Source organism: Lagopus muta, chromosome 2, assembly GCF_023343835.1.
Source record: "Lagopus muta isolate bLagMut1 chromosome 2, bLagMut1 primary, whole genome shotgun sequence".
Taxonomy (NCBI): Eukaryota; Metazoa; Chordata; class Aves; order Galliformes; family Phasianidae; genus Lagopus; species Lagopus muta.
In genome coordinates, this window is record NC_064434.1 from 23286712 (window position 1) to 23304705 (window position 17994).

General features: G+C 35.9%; 1 protein-coding gene across 3 annotated transcripts in view; it reads left to right on the forward strand.

The window, feature by feature from the left end:
• FAM83B (family with sequence similarity 83 member B) overlaps positions 1-17994 on the forward strand; it is a 51354-nt gene that overhangs the window by 25582 nt on the left and 7778 nt on the right. For all 3 annotated transcript variants that reach the window (XR_007375354.1, XM_048937020.1, XM_048937019.1), the window contains exons 3-4: positions 9280-9444; positions 17222-17346. Coding sequence is in view for 2 of the 3 variants with exons in the window: in XM_048937020.1 (XP_048792977.1) it covers positions 9280-9444; positions 17222-17346 (290 nt within the window). In the remaining variant the exon portion in view is untranslated. The remainder of the gene's footprint in view (positions 1-9279; positions 9445-17221; positions 17347-17994) is intronic.

The following is a 17994-nucleotide window of genomic DNA, read 5'->3' on the forward strand; positions in this document are numbered from 1 at the left end:
GTAATGGTCGTTGGTCTTTAGACTTCCACTAATTTGAAATACAGCAATTAAATGTATTTTTTAAATGTATACTGAGAACCAAAATAGATCTGTTTTCTTTTGGAAAGTTTGCAAGTCCATCACAACTGTATGATTTTTTTTTCTGGATACTAAAAATGTTTTGTAGACCATCACCAAGATATTCTTGCAGATTGTAGATAACATACTGCATGTATGCATTCAAAAGTCTATCTTTTTGAACTGCAAACAAGTCTGAAACATGTCAAGTTTTTGTCCTGACCAAAATCTCTCTGCTCTTAGAAACCTTTCTAAAAAAGGTATTCTTTTTGAAACACTCCTTTATTTACACCTTTATTTTCCGGGGCCTACTGTGAACATGCTCTTTCCACACTCTGCCTTATGCCTCTGCCTGTCTTTTCTGATTTCTTTTCAGTATTTGCAATGTATCTGTAGCACATATTCATTCCTGTATGTAACAAGGGATTTCAGGCAGTATTAAACAGCTGAGCAATATTGTTGTGTTTGACTGGTTTTTTTTTATTCTGAGTAATAAGCAAGTATTTGTAGGAGAACTGAACTGTATAAGATATTTGAAATATGCTGCTTATTTATAAAATATGAATATTATATATTCATCTCTTCCCATTTCATTTCAGAAGCATACGTTTATTACTAAGCTCTCCAATGTGACAAACACTGCACAGTTCTTGCATAAGACAATTTAAAAGCAAAATTATTCTTCTCAGTCTAGAAAAGTTGGTTTGAATAATCTCTTCTTCCTAAATCTGCCTGTAACTAAGGAGAATCTTTGTATCCAAGCGTTTAATTAATAACTGCCAGCAGAGTTGCCTACTGTAAAGTAATGTTGCTTATTTTAATAGGTTATAGTCTACAGCCTGTAAATATTCATTAAAACTGTGGCTTTCTGTACATTGTCTTCTTTCTTTAAATATGTGAAATCCCAGGAAGTGGGGTTCAGTGCTGACAATTTGTTTATATAGGATTTTTGAGGCTGCTGAATGGAGCAGTGGGGAGGCAGGCTGACTCAGAACTTCATTCCATTTTTCCTCTGAGAAACCCTGAAATCTGTTTTTAAGGGTGGTAAAATATCTCTTGTAGAATTGTTTAATGGAAATCTATGGCATTTACTTTGAATGAGTGATGAGTTGCAAAGTATTTTAAAATGTCTTTAAGAAAATCCTAGAAAGGGCCCTCAGTTATTGGGATCTAGACTAGTTCTCTTTGGCATAAAAAATATTTGTAAGCAGGAGCAATTTGAATGGGCAATTTTAGTGTGTCTTCTTTATAAAGTTTTTGTACTTTGCTCTATTTTCCCAGTTACTTTTTTTTTTTTTTTTTCCCCCCAGGAAACTTTTTCTCATGTACTTGGCTGTGTATGGCAAAGCATGGGCAGCCATTTGTAGTTTCAAGTACTGAGAGTTTCCAGTAAACTCATGCTTTCCTCTACAAGCCACAAGATAGCTAGAAACATTCAATTGAAATCTGAAGACTGAGACTAGCCTCCAAGGTGTCACAGGCGATTTTCAGTCCTGCACAGCAAATCAGTACGATTTATGAAGAGTTTAGCATAAAGCATGTTTTAATATTGGCACTTAAAAAAAAAAAAATAAGGCTTTCTTATCAATGGTTATTATAGTCACTAAGTAATGCACACATGTTTAACTGAGTGCTTCTACTTACAAATTTAAATTTAAATTTAAATTTAAACTTCTTAAAATAAGAAGTTTAATATTACCATATTAATTTAAGTAGACTGAACATTCCCTAAGTAGTAAGGGATCTGGTGAGAACCCACATATTAAAGCTGCTAATATTCTTTTAAATAAGAAATTATTTCTAAAGCAGCAAGTCTTTGAAATTCATCATAGAGAAAGCTGGAGGCTAGAGAAGTACCTTTTATTTTCATCATGAATTTCCATTCTGGTCTAGCTGAGTTGTAGGCCGCCAAAAAAATCCTGGCATTTCCTTTCTGTTTGCTTTCCTTAGGAAAAGCTTGGCAGTTTCCCAAAATAACAACTGAGTAAGAACATTCTGAATAGCAAAATGCAATTATTAAAATCCTGCTACCCAACCAGCTGCAGCACACATGGCACTGAGAATGGGATCTGACAGAGCAAGGACTTCAGTGGCAAGAGGAGAATCATAGAATCATAGAATGGCCTGGGTTGAAAAGGACCTCAAAGATTGTCTAGTTTCAACCCTGCTATGTGCAGGGTCACCAACCACTACAGCAGGCTGCCCAGAGCCACATCCAACCTGGCCTTGAATGCCTCCAGAGATGGGGCATCCACAACCCCTCTGGGTAGCCTCTTCCAGTGCATCACCACCCTCTGAGCAAAAAACCTCCTCCTAAAATCCAACCCAAATCTCCCCCATCTCAGTTTAAAGCCATTCCCCCTTGTCCTATCACTATGAACCCATGTAAACGGCTGTTCCCCCTCCTGAAGGGGCAGAGCAAGCTCCCAAACATATTCCCTCTGTAATACTCAGGATTTTCTGCACTGTATTATCTGCCATGCTGTAGGACCTGTGCCTGCTGCTTTTCTTAGTAACAGAAAACTACTTGCTTACATGTCAGAAGTGATTTACATGTTTATGAGAGTACTGCAAGCAGGAAGGAAAGTGTTGAAATTGAGCACTGTGAATGTTTGTTGTTTCAGATCTTGACAATTCTTGACAATTCTTTGCAGATTTAGGTGAATAAACTTTATTTTTTATTCAATTTTTGCTCTTTTCACATTAGTGCTTTGCCAGTCACTGGGCAGCAGCTGTTTCTTTGCAGAATGTTCGAGCTCTTCCCTTCCTTCCAACGGCTAGGTTTACAAATGCTTCTTGGAAAGTCCCTGCAGAGAATCCCAGGCTGTCCCCTTCTTCTCCCTGCCTTTCAGAAGCTCGGCACTGTCTGGCGGAAGTAAGCTGCAGAGGAATCAGCCCTTTTGCTGCCTGCTGAAGTGAGGTAGTGCCTACTTAAGTCAGACATCTCACTAATCCTTCAGCCAGAATAACAGCTACCAAGCCCATAGATATGGATCACATTTATAGAATTGATGCAGCTCACTCCCATACATTTTGCAAGACACCTGCCTATAAATCTACCAGTGCGTGAGTTTGTAGTGATAACACTTGGAGGTGTGATTTTAAGACAATGTATATGGTATGTGAGAGCCTAGCTCAGCCAGCAGTAATTTTCTGAAAGGTAATGCAGAAGGCTTTTATACGTTCACTTTTCAGAGAAGACAGTCTTATCTGCTCTTCGAAGAACTTTTCTTCCGTGTTGTTTTCAGTTTCATTTGTGGAAGAGCTAATCCTGACCTCCTCATCCAGTTTTTAGAGTCATGTTTCTCCCCATTACTGGTTGCTAGAAAGTTCCCCATCACACATCTTTCTAAGATATTTCTTACAGACTACAGAACAGATTAGGCCTTGCCATGGGGACATTAAACTGAGTTAAAGTTTCTATATAATGCTTTATCCCTGTGTTCATAATTTTTGGAGAATAGTTTCCATCAGCTTTCTATATTGTATTGCAGGAGACTTGTAAGCTTTTAGTTTTCTTTTCCAAACAGTAGGTCTTTTCCAGCTCTTTTTCTTCTTACAAGTTTTCCTTCATGCTAAGCAAACCTAACTACCTTTCACAGAGAAAAGTTTTTGTGGTATGGACATACTGAAGTTAATTTTTGTTCCATTTAAACTTAGCTTTCTCTTTAAAATACTTGTGGTATGCTTGTGGCACATGACAATCAGCAATGGCTTGGTCATCAGAAGACACACTGAGTCCTGCTGCTCCAGTAGTGTACTCAGTCTTCACCATACAGTTCATTAAATTGCATTTAAAGAATGTAATAATTGAAGTATATTTCAGAGTACATGGCATGACTATGGTCTATTGCTCCCTGGCTGCAGAGCCAAGTTAGATAAATCAGACAGCCAATTCTGATGATGATAATGTCGCAAGTAGTGACATTAACTTCATAGAAATTATGTAAATCACTGAGCATTTGCTCCATTACACTGCCATGGTAATTGTAGGAGAATAGGTCATACTCAGATGTTTGATTAGTGTTTATGTGATTGTATCTACCTTTTTGTTTACAAAGGAGAGCTTCCCTCATTATACTATACTTTGAGACTTAATCTCAAGACTTCTGATCTGCTACATTTGCTGTGTGAGACCTCAGCAGTTCAGCCTGCCCAGATAATCAGATGCAATTCACAATGGTTTGAAAGTATATTTTTGCAAGGGAAGGATGTCCTTTTGCAAACTATTTCAGAGCTAAGTTTAATTTTGAAAATTAATATGAATTTAATGAACATCTTAGAAGCACTCTGGTGTTGAGAAACAGTGCCCGAAATTATGGATATCAGGTGACTGACTGCATACAGCTAATGTGAATTACAGCAAGCATAACCTCAATCTGTGTTCTGGACCCCCGAGTGTAAAAACACAGCATAATGTAATTGGAAACCATGATAATTTGTAACTCCCAAAATAGACCATGATAATTTGTAACTCCCAAAACTACTGGGAAGGCTGTCTGTATTGGTTACAGTATTTTTCTCTTTTGTTTTTTTTTTATTGTACCTGAAATCCACCCAGTCGGTTTGCTGCTTGTCTCTTGTTCCTAGCAGCGACACATGAAAAACTGTATCTTCTTTCTGCAATATTTTGCAAAGGTTGTTGCTTGCCTACTCTCTCAGAAAGACCATATTCAAGCAGCACCAAGCCTGTGCCACAAGGAGATTCTCTCTGAAACTTACAACCATAAAAAAATTCAACTGGAGTACCAGGGAGAAGGCTGACAAAATACAGTCAACATTTTTCGCTTAAAAAAAAAAAAAAAATGGTTCTTCTGGCCTCAGATAAGTAACGGAGGTGTGTTCAAAAGCACAGCACAGCAATATGGATTTTCGACATAGGATGCCTGGAGTAAGCCTCTCTTAGGTTACAAGAAATCAATACTCCTGCAGCGTAGGTAGGCCTATAGCATTATTCCTTAATAGGTTATTGATATCATGGTAGGTGTCTCCAGTAAAGCCTGACCTAAGGAAGCAGCAGCAGTAGAGGATTCCTCTTTTTACTGTTTACAGGAAAGAAAGTGCTAAACGACACACTCTGCAAGACATTTCTCAAAGAATGGCAATTAGTTCTTCTGAAAGGAGTAGAGATACTGGGATAATGAAGTTGTCAGTAAAACAGCCTTTGCTTTAGATTGAACAAGCCCAGCTCATTCAGGCACTTTTCACGGGGCAAATCCTCCATCCCTGATTCTGGTAGTGCTAGAACTGTATCATAGAATCATAAAATAGATTAGGTTGGAAGGGATTTGAAAGACCATCCAGCTCCAACCCAATGCTGTGTACAGGTTTGCCAACCACTAGATCAGGCAGCTCAGGGCCCCATCCGACTTAGCCTTGAACCCCTCCAGGGATGGGACATCCTGTTCCAGCATCTCACCACAATCTGAGTAAAAATTTTCTCCTAACATCTAATCTAAATCTCCCTTCTTTTAATTTAAACTATTCTCTGTTGTCCTATCATTATCAGACCAGATAAATGGTTGCTCTCCCTCTGGACATGCTTAGGAGGTGTTTAGTGATGTATGCATTTGCATTTTTGGGGTTAGTTTCGGCAGCTTCCTTCTATATAAGCCTTTGGACAGAGTTTGTTTCTGACGGTGAGATCAATTTAAGTAAACACAGGACATGTGAATTGGCCTAAACTGGCAACTCCTAGGAGTAATGACTATCCATTATAAATGATAGATCAACAGAACTGTGCATCAACCTCTATTTTCAGCCTCATAATACACAGCATGGTGTCATCTTATTGTGTGCTTTAATTCCTGGTTTGTAATAATCTGCTTAGTTTTGCAAGAAATTTCAACTATGAGTGTTTCTTTTAAACTTCAAAGAGTAAAATTATAGAATCACAGAATTGTGTAGATTGGAAAAGACCCTTAAGATCAAGTCCAACCATTGACCTAGCACTACCAAGTCTACCACTAAGCCATGTCCCTAAGCACCACATTCATACATTTCAGGATTATGACTCCACAACTTTCCTGAGCAGCCTATTCCAATTCCTACCACACTTTCTATGAGGAAATTCTTTCTGATATCCAATCTAAACCTCCCTTGTTTAAGTGTGAGGCCATTTCCTCAATTCTTGTCACTTGTCACCTGAGAAAAGAGACCTCATTGCTAGTTCCTTTCAGGTAGTTGTAGAGTGATGAAGTCTGCTTCCTCTTCTACAGACTAAGCAATCTCAATTCCCTCAGCCACTCCTCATATGTCTTGTTTTCTTGTCCCTTCACCAGCTTCGTTGCTATTCTCTGATTACATTCCAGCAGCTGTTTTCTGTTTTTAGTGAGGGGTCCAAAACTGAACACTCAAGGTGTGGTCTCACCAGCACTGTGTATGCATGTAGCTGTCTTTCATGAAACTGACAACTAGTATCTTATTTAGGAATGAGTCCTTTCCTGAACTTGGATAGAGTTAAGAGTTATTAAAAATGTAAAGAACTTTGTATTAAAATGATCTGATACTTTAGAGATAATAAATTTTGAAATGTAACTTTACTTGATATTGTGTGAATTTAGTAAAATACATCAGCTTACCAAGTGCTTTGTAATGCTTGCATAAAAATACTATTTAATAAAATTCTATTTTTCTTCCTATACTTAATTTTTTAATAAAATGTTAACGTTTGAAACTCTGCTTTTACCCTGAAAGCCATATTTGTACTTTCAAGACAGAGGTGAGGAAAATAGTGTATGGCTCTGCTGGTGCCTTTATTTTAGTTGATAAAACTATCATCTGTGTTAGAGGTAATTTTGTACTTACTGTCCTTAGTAGATTTTCTTCATCTGCAAGGATGCCATTGAAACCAAAATTTAACCTAGAAAAGCTAGAAAAGAAGTTTGCTATTGAGATGTTTTGGCTTTTTTTTGTATCTAATTGCAAATCAAGTGGCAATAGTCTACTTTTGCTGTGCATGATATCAGTGTTTCTGCTCTGCCAAGTATTCTCTCTGCCCTGAAAGTGTGAAATGTTTAATTATTCCCAAGCGCCACTTTTGATCAGGGTGACAATGAGTTTCTTATGTTTGGCAAGTTCTCCCAGAATCCTGGTGCTTTCAGCTTTCATCTGAAAACTACTGCCCCTATTCAGTATGCCCTGCATGGTTGGATTGCCTTTCTGCATTTCCTTTTAAAAACATTGATGCTTGCTTTCACAGAAACCCCTGCCTTTTAGGAAACAAACATGCTTTCGAAAGAAAATGGCAGTTTATAAGAATGGCTGGAAGTGTACTGTAAGACACTCAAGTGTTCTGCCTTGGAGAATTTTCTTGACAAAGGACATTAAACTTATGCCCAGAAGAAACAGAATTTGTGGAATAGCCAATTTTTTGATGTAATCACTGCATTTTGAATTCCATCATTTTTGCCGTTCCTTGCTGGATTTCACTGTCATTTAGCTTCCTCTTGTAAGTATCAGGGTGGAGATCAGCAATTTCAGGAACGGATGTTGAACAGAAGTAAAATCTTTTCTCCAAAAGTGATTCAGGAAATAACTCACCCTGTATGTGATGTTAGACCTTAAAGTAAACATACATACATCTCTTGGAGTAACTGCCTAGTCATGATCTCCTTAATCAGAACTTGGGAGTTTGAATACTGTACTGGCTCTCACTTTCCCTAAGCTCAATGTGCACTTCTGCTGTTAAGTAGCAGATGTACTGGGGAATGTACCCAAGGAATTATGGAAAATTAAAGGAAAAATAGTATAATCGGAAAATTAAAGGAAATTTAGTATTCTTTAGTATTCTTGGAAGACAGAATATTCTGACATTTCTTGAGATCGACTCTTTCTGCATCAAAATATGTGGAGTTATGACCAAATTGTAGAAAATCTATACACAGTCTACCTCATCTTTGTAAATTGCTTATTTTAACTTATGAACATATGTTGATATGACTCGAATTTGGCGCTCTTTCTCCTCCAGCAATTGAATCTTACAACATCTGTGCTTACTAGATTAATGGTGTTGTTGTGCTTACTAGATTAATGGTATTGTTGAGCTGTCTTTTACCTTTCTTAATGACCTTTCTTAGTTATTTTTCTTTTATTGGTCAACTCTTATTACTATTTCTTTTGTCCTAACCGTATATTTGGCATAAGTGAGTCTTCTAGTTCTACACAGGTAGGATTTGAAAAGATAATTCAGATGACGTAGCTTTCATTTGGGTGTGTGCAACATCCTTTAGCAAATTTTGTGTATAAGATAAATGCTTCTATTTCGGAAAGTGCAGTTGTAACTTAACAAAGGCACTGCTAATGTTTATATATAGAAAGTTTAAAGACAAGTGAAATTAGTAAAGCAAGGTCACTATCAAGCTTGCTCTTATGCCCCTGATAGACTTCATTTGATTTGAATTTGTACCTGTAAAGTCTTGCTGGTCCTTTTTATGAGGACTTCAATGGATAAGAATATTATTTTTGAAAATTACACAGATAGCTGTTCTCCCAATGTTATTTCCTCTACTGCTTCAATTCTCTAACAGTAAGTCAGTTGTCTGTCATCTCCAAAATATTACTAGCAGTACACTGCTTTTCCAAATCAGAAATACCTGCATTATTCCCATAGATTGAAGGACATCAGTAGCTGGTGTGCAGCACTCTCTAGCCTTCTTGAACCAAGGTCTCACCATCTGAATAAGTTTCTTCCCTTCATGTGCACTGACTCAGTATGGATCCTGAAGTCCTCATCAGCTGCTCCAGATCATCATGTGCTTATTGACTCCTTCAAACTCTCAAGCTGTTATTTTAGAGAAAATAATGAAAAAGGAGAACAGAATTTAGATTAGGTTAAACAACTATCTTGTACAAAATGGTGTTATCTGAACTTTCTCTTATGCAGTTATATTGTGATGATTCCATTTTTTGTCATTGTATTACTATTGCTCTGCTTCTCACTCCCCTCCCTTCCACTGGCTTTCCCTTAACCCATCTCTAAGCTCATCTGTTTGCCAGTCTTCTGCTTGTTGTAAATGTCATACAAGCAATTGTATGCCTGACTTTTCAAAGAGAAAATTCAGTGGTCTTGAGAAGGCTTTAAGGTTAAGTGGTAACACATGGAAAATATCAGAGCTGGTACATGAATAGTATTAGTGTTAGTTATACACTGCAAATCTCAGTGAAAAGTTGTACATGTGTATAAAACAGTAATTTGTGTCTTTTTTTTTATTTCTTACTCAGGTCATTGCCATAGTTATGGATATGTTTACAGATGTGGATATCTTTAGAGAAATTGTAGAGGCATCTACTAGAGGGATTGCAGTGTACCTCCTGCTTGATGAGTCAAACTTTGGTCACTTTCTGAAAATGACGGAGAAACAAGGCTGCCAAGTTCAAAGGCTCAGGGTAAGACTTACTGTGTTCCTGTTCCTGCTTGGACTTTCCTTTGCAACCCACTGAAAAGTTAAAATTATTTTAAAAGTGATTATCAAATGTTGCTGTTTCAAATTAACTATGAAGTAGAAATAGGTAAACTTTCAACAGAACCTTCTCTATTAATGTTGTTCTCTTTAGAAAAAACTTCTATATTTTTCATGTGTCATGCACTTGATAGAATGATATAATTTTTCACATATTATTTATATAACATTTTCCTGTTGTTATATATTTAGGAATACTCCAGGTTTGGAAAACCTTTTTGCTTTATGTTAAATAACCTGCTAATAAAGTCATAAAGCTTATGCAAATAATTAGGAAAAATAAATGATATACTTCATTTACTTCATTTTTTGTCTTTATTTTTTTAAGTGTGATTGTATTTCAAAATGCTTTTAAAAGCCTGGGATTCTATTTTAGTAATATTTCTTGAAAATATTTACAATAATGTCTGTTAACAGCATGTCTTAGAGAGTATGCAGTACGAGAAGGCTTACTTTTATAAATTAGTTACATAGTTTTCTCCTGTAAGAAAGATAATCAGGAGAGGATTAATGTTTACGTTTCTCATTCAATTACTTGCACCACCCCACAACTTAACAGGAAGTAGAATACAAACCATATGCTGCACTGAACTGACGTGTGCTTCATAAATACTTCTAGATTTACTCTTTTGTAGATAGCTCTGAAGACGACACAAGGACAGTGCCAGAGCTCCTCTGCAAAGATCTAGATATTTCCTTGTCTGAACTTCTATACCAATTTTTGCTCTGGAGTGTTGACTTAGACACACAGAGGTATTACCACACCACTTCCTGTACTTGTTCCTTGTGTGTGCGATTGCCCTCTGCTGGCTTAATACACAAAGCTATGGCAATTTTTAGAAAGAAAAAGTCAGAAATGTTGCTTATCTGTAGACACTAGTAGCGATTGCCTCCATAAAGTCAATATATACCAATAGTTACACATGCTGCAACTTGAGGTACCACCATTTCCCAATGATTTGGGCTAACTATACCATAGAGATTTCTAACTTTTTTTTTTTTTTAATTGTGTTTAATTTTTTTTATTCTCCCAGTATAAATGAAATTAGGAGCATGCAATTGAAGTTCTATCTCTAAAAAATACCATACTATGCATTTTCACATTTATTCTGTGCAGTATATTTCTATAGCTGTTTCTAAAGCCTAATTTTTGGGGGATGAGTTAGTTTTTTTTCTAGAATGGTTTTATAGACATTTATATACTGTGATATACTGTGGTTTTATAGACATTACATAGACTGTGATTGAAAGAACTCGTGCATATGTTAGAATGGATTTGGTATGGATTAGTGAGTTGGAAAGGTGTGGATTTGGTTTGGATTAGTAGGTCAAAGAGGTTTGGATTTGGCCTCTTTAGTGGGATTATGTTTTATATGCTTCTGTTGTGTAATGATGGTACAAACACATTTACATTGAAAGTTTACTTAGAATGCTTCAAGATTTATCAGCAAATGAAAATATATGCCAAAGAGCTAAACATTAATCCAGTAATCCTGTTGTTTCCTGGGTTTCCAGTTTAGCTTGTAGTAAAGCTCTTCTTTGCTCTCTATAACTACCTGCACCAGGGAAGATTTAGGCTGGACGTTAGGAAATACTACTTTTTCGAGAGTGGTCAGGCACTGGAATGGGCTGCCCAAGAAGGTGGTGGAGTCACCGACCCTGGAGGTGTTCAAGGAACGTTTGGATTTTGTTTTGAGGGATATGGTTTAGTGTGAACTATTGGTGATAGGTGGATGGTTGGACTGGATGATCTTGTAGGTCTTTTCCAACCTTGGGGTTTCTGTGATTCTGTGATTCAAGCTCCTCAGCCAGGTGCTACTCCCAGTGACTGTTGCCACAAGAATGAAAGTTTACTACTCTTGCAGTAATTATTTCCCTCCTTGAAGACTAAGGGAAACTGCTGGTGACTATGAAAGAGCAGTAAATTCTTTGAAAAGGTTTTCTCCCTTTCTCTTTTTTTCTATTGCCTCAATGTTCACAAAAACAAACTATATTTAACTTTTTTTGCTTTTGGACTTCCTCTTTTATAGACTGAAAGCAATAAGAGGACTGAGATGTAAAAATATATTTCTTTTCCTCAGGATACAGCAAGAACACTGTTCTTTTTATTCTCTGGTGTGATGTGGTTCTGTCTTGCAGGAGTATGGCAGATATTCTTCATCCCATGCACTCCTGAAGTGGGGCATCTCTCAAGCTTTTCTGGCTTAATCAAAGCCCTCACAGGTTATTTTTCTCTTCCTTTCAATCAGTAAAAAATAAAATGACAGAGGATATGTTTTTGAATTCAGATTTACAATTCAGTCTTTTGTACATAAAAAGGGATTCATTCGTAAATCTACATTAAATGTCTATGCAGACAGTTTTCCTCATCTGTGGTGTGAATGCATATCAGGACATATTTCTGTCTTTTTTGAAAGCTATAACTAAAAAAAAAAAAAAGACTATATATTATGTGATTGTTATGTGAATTCTGTACAGAAGAACATAAAACCAGGAATTTACTAGGAGCTTTTCCAGTCTCTTGTACAACATTTCTTCTTTTGGATTGATTTCTACTTAATATTTACCTTATCTTCTTCAGTGGCTCGTCTCAAATAGATAGTGTCTTTCTGTACTCTCCTATTTATCTTTCCTCACTTTCAATTTAATTTCTCTGTTTCCTGACTGCCTTAATTTTTTTCCCCATTAGCTGATGTATTTCTCTTTCTTTCTCTTCTCTGTGTAAACTTGTTTTGATTAACTTTGTCACCAGACTGACTTGTTCAGTCAGCGTTTCCTTTGCATAGAATATTGAAAAGCCCATACAGAGCCTGACTTTTTTCAGGTGATTTTTCAAAACCTAATTGTTTTTTTTGTTTCCTGGAGGTTGTTGTTCATTTCTGCTGCTGACAAGTGCTGCAGCAAACTAGGAAATAGATTTGCACTGTGAAACGCATCAGGGAGAACAATCCTCAATATCACCAGAATGCTTAAGGGAGTAACTTGGTTTTGGATGAAAACACTGTAGAATGTGGAAAATGTTGATTATTGCCCAAGAAATCAACCAAGCTCTTCAGCTGATATCAGAGTTCGTTTTTTTATCTGATAGGAGATCATGAAATCATTGAATCACTAAAGTTGGAAAAGTCTTCTGCGATCATCTAGTCCAACCATCGACCCATCACTACTATGGCTACTAACTATGGCCCTCAGTGCCACATCTACACATTTCTTATGTCACCTCCAGTGACACTGACTCCACCACCCCCCTGGGCAGCCTGTTCCAGTGCCTCATCACTCTTTCTGAGAAGAAATTTTTCATAATATCCAAACTGAATATGAGCTGTGGCATGTGGCAGAGGCTCTATATTGAACAGAAACCTATTTTTACTTCTCTGGAAATAATGAAGAATCATCTTACTAAAGGAGAATATTGCAAGCAATTTGACAGGAACTGTTTATACTGTGATACTCCTCTCAATATTTTTAATGAACTGGGGAAATGAGAAAGTAGAAGCAGTTATGAATTTTTTTCTTTCTTTTGTGAGATCTACTCCCAAGTGCGTAAGTGCAGAGGAGAAACTGTTCGTGAAAGCTGACTGCAGTCCGTTATTTCTTATGAGTTTTATCAGAATCATCAGAAGTTTTCTATTACTTCAAGTCTACGTCAGATGTGGTCAGATATAGCTCAGCTTTGTATCAGTGAGCAAAATTCTGTCCTAAGGACTAGACTTCAATGAAGTCATTGAGAATTTGACTTTGGTGGTCACTGAATCAGCTTGAAAGTTACAGCAAAACCTAGCTGGAGAGCTGCTTAGCATTTGTACAGCAGGTGCTATCTCTTAGTAAGAACAGAGGCACAGGATAATAAAAAACATAAGTAAGGATGAAAAATATGGGAAATAGGACTATTTTCTTTTTTAAAGCTGCTAGGCTAACTATTAGGTAGACATATGTTCCCTTCTTCATGCTTATTCTTGACAGCAAGTACAGGATAAATAATTGAATACTGATAAAAACAGACTCTACAAATAAAAAATGCTGTAATAAAATGTTTGAGACCAGCATATTCATTGTACTTATCTATCGCATTGGACGATTTTTACGGAGTAATTATATATGATTTGAAACTATGCTTCTGAATTTTAAGTCATGGTTATGTGGCTCTCCCTAGGAAAGTAGTTATGCATAAAGAGAAGGCTAGAGCTTGTTTTTTCTTCATCATCTGGGTGTCATTTATTTGAATAACCCTGATAGCCATCCTTAAACTGCAGCATAGAGACCCAAACATTGAATGTTTTAAATATCATAAACACAAACAACACTACAACCCATTCTTGGAGGGGGGAGAAGATCCTGGTTTTGGCTTCATAAACCTCCTAAAATATCAAGTCCTTGATTAAGTTGTTCTTCCACATGCATACACTAGCAGTCACTGACAAAAGTGGTTCCCAGGACCAGGCAGACTTACCATTCGACTGATCTTACAAACTTCAGTGTCTCCTGCCAGGCTAGCCTGATTCCCTCTTCATGTATGGATTTGTTTGTTTCCAGTTGCCCAGGATTTTCTGTCAAGATTCATAAATAAATTACTGCTTTACCCACAATGATGCAGCATCTCTGCAGTGGTCATTGGCACGCCTTTTTGAGTGCAGTTAGCATGAGAGTGCTATAATATGACAGTGAAACCAAGTAGGAAGGAGAAATCCAGCATTTCATACAAAGTAGGGCTAGCAATTCAGTTATGTATATTTGTATTTACTGCTAGTGCTCTTAAGTAGAGTACAGCGTTCCTTTATGTTCTCAAATATTTTCTTTATTTTTGGAGGTTATTCAAAGGATGCATCCTTAGCAGCTAATTAGAAGGCTTGAAGGATGCCAGATGAGCTGTGGAGGAAGAGGAAGTGTTACATGAGAACAGTGAGCATGATCTCTGGCACATGCCTTTGTAGTGCTATGTTCCCATCTTTTTCTGGGTGACATCCTGAGACACAGAAAAGTTGGCAGGATTAAGGGAGTGGGATACAAATGCTGCAGAAGTAATAGTATTGAAGAAAAGGAAAACCAGATGAGAGAACAGTCACTAAGATGTTTAAAAAAAAAAAAAAACATCAGTGAAATGTAAATTATAATAATTTTTTGGAGGATTGAGAGCCTACTTGAGAATATATTTTAACTTATGATTACTTAAGGCAAAGGGATTTTTATACAGTATGGTAGCTTGCAAGCCATTAGCTTTGTTTGTGCCTACAGCATTCCAGATTCTCCAGTGATATTTTGCCCAATACTCTTTGGGCCTTATCTCAAAAAGATTTGATAGATTCCACTAGCATGTCATTATATCAGTATTTTCTGTTATTGTGACACAAATGATATATCAAATTAATTTAAATACTTAACTATTGAAGTTAATGCAGATTTTGTAACTGATCACGTTTTGATGTATATTAAATAAAGGTTTACAATCCTGATAATCTTCAAAATGGGGCAAATTCCATTATTTTCTTCTTTTTAAAGTAATTACTATTTATGCACTACTTAACTTACAAAATAAAAGTTTTTTTTTTACAATTATTATTTAATTACTTCTATTTGCTGCTAAAGTAGCTGGTGGGGAAAGAATAATTTTCTTCACTGGAATTGGCTTGTTCAAAATTCAGCAAAAAACAGTACTGGCAAAACAGGTAAATTGACTTTCTTTTTTAGATACCAAGTTAAAATCAATGTTGTGATAACACAAAGGGCACAATGCTAGATAATCAAAGGTAATTAGCAGTTAGAGATGCAAAGAGACAAATAATGTTAACCATACTGCATACTGGGTTCTTATTATTATTATTGTTGATCATTTTTTAACTGTTTCTCAAAATAATCTGGGCATCCACATGTATTTTCACTGAGTCCAAGTAACTATTAGGTTTTACAGCACTGCTAGATAATCTTTTATTTAATCAATTTGATGTGACAAATTAAAATAAAGTTTATATTTCCAGCAAATTTGTAAGGCAAAAATACGTTTTTAAATGTATTTTTTGTTCAAATACCCTGAAAAAAGAAAGCTAGATAAAAACTCAACTAAAGGTATTTAAAGAACCATAAAGTCAAACTGCAACTTACCAACTCATCAGTTTTTATGTGTAACTCTTCATTTTTTTTAATTCTCTATTTTTAAGTAAAAATTTTAAGATAGAAACAAGAAAATATAGAGGGATTTAGCAAGCATGTTATTTCAAAATGTCTGTCATTTTGTCTGTATTTTTTCCTAATTTTTTCTATTTAGAGAAAGTTCATTAGATTATTGTAGATACTGTAAAGCTGCTATAGCCTGAATTTACACAGTTCAAGGTCTGATCCATTTTGCTTCATGAATAGATTTAATCAGTTTCCTGTACCTACCCTTCACAGAACACACTTCTGCTGTGATTTTCAGCCTCTACTTGTAAGATCAGAATTTGGGGCAGAATTTAACCTTTACAGTTAATCAATAGTCACAAGAAACAAGCTATTTATTTGTCTTCAGAAATTCTATTGTAATCCACTATTTCTGTATATGTAGTATATGTAACTATCATATAGATTGCTTTTTTACTGTCAATGTTAAATTATGGATTTCGCTCCTACAGGAATACTTGTAAATCACCACACATTAATGTTGCTAAAGCACATACTACAAGGATAGAAACCACAATAAATATTGTGGACATTCACAGATATATTCTAATCTGTATTTTGTCTTTTGAAGTACTTCATATCCAACAGCCAAATGATGTAGATGCTATAGATCAGCTTACATTAAATATAAATTTCATTTTTCTTATATATAAACATCTCTTAATAAACATTTCTGATAAATGTGCTGGTTTGTTGGGTTTGTTGTTGTTCTTGTTGTCATTTGGTTGGCTGGTATTTTACTGTATCCATGTAAAAACTTTCTGAAATTATTATTAGTACACTCCTAAAGATATTGTTTAGAATAATTTTATTTCTAGGAGCTTGCTGAGGAAGCTTTGTTCACAGTGTGGGAGAAAAGGTGACCACATTTCCATTTTCCATCACAGAAGAATTCTCCAGGAGAATTTACTGAGTTTGCATGACTAAAACATAAAGCTTATGGATAAGGGTTGGAACTCAAACTGCTTTGAAGTTTGTTCTACCTATTCATGCTCTGATAGCATCTCTGGGTTTAGAAATGCAATCACTTCCATGCTGAAAATTCAACTGAGAAAAATTATTAGTGATACAGCTTCAAGGGATTGTGGATTCAGGTGGTATCATTCAATAGTTCATCACAAAGTGGGATGTCTGTACTTATAGACAGAACACTCTTGTTCAATTGAAATAAGTGATACTGATGCTTTAAGTGACATTTCTGACTACCTGAGATGTTTGGAAATCAGATGCTGAAAAGATACATTTTCAATACAAAACCTCTTTCTCTTGTCAAAGACTTCTTGTGCCAGAACCTCATTTCTGAGAGTGAATTCTACGGAAAACGGGGAAATTCATTTTTCCATGGCCTGGGAAATCTCTTCATTCATTAAGACAAAGGGATGACTTGCCATTTTGCCCCTCCAAGGGACAGGTTTGATCAAAGTTTACTGTCCTTTGGAGCTTAGTGGTATGTGGTAATGTAACTCTTCTACTGTACCTCTGATTTTCAAAGTCCTGGATGCTAAATGTCAAATATAGTCAATCAATTAAAGTATTTCAATTTTGTTTTTCAGAACATGAGAGTACGGACAGTAAAAGGCCAAGATTACTATTCCAAAACAGGAGCAAAATTCCATGGAAAAATGGAACAAAAATTTCTGCTGGTTGACTGTAAGAAAGTTATATATGGTTCTTACAGGTAAGATTTGTCACTGAGGTGCTCGTAGATTACCTGTCATCTCAGTACTTCACTTACTGCAAAGTAAATATTTTTTTCTGTTTCTAAAAATTCTTCAAAGAATCTCCAGGGGCAAATTTGATTATCTTTACTGTAATTTGACAAGTTGTCATAGAGACTTATTGGAAGCTTAAATGGATATATCATTTGTTTTTTTCCGAAGATTTGATGAAAAAAGAGAAAAATCCTGATTTATTCTATGTTGAGTTATTCTTGCTTAGTATTCACCCCAGAAAAGGCTTTCAAAAAATTTCGTAAGCTCTTTTGGATACTTTTTCCTTGTAGTAATCTTCTAAAGTTAAAATTATAGACCTACTCTATGCACTCTGTATGATATCGTGGTCAAATTCAGAATTGTACAAGATAAGTTGGCATAGTCTCTCTTTATATTTGGATAAGTTTTATTATTCTACTTTCTGTTTGAATTCTAATATATTCTTGCAAGGCAGAAGACAGAAGAACTTACAGCTTTGCAGAATTGGAAAAAAGTTGAAGCAGTAACAGTTTTTATCTCACAGATTATTTTTCTTATCTTCATGGTTCACTTCTGTCTTTTGGCTTACTGAATTAATTTCTGCCAGCCTAGTGCCCGGGTGCCAGATACATAGC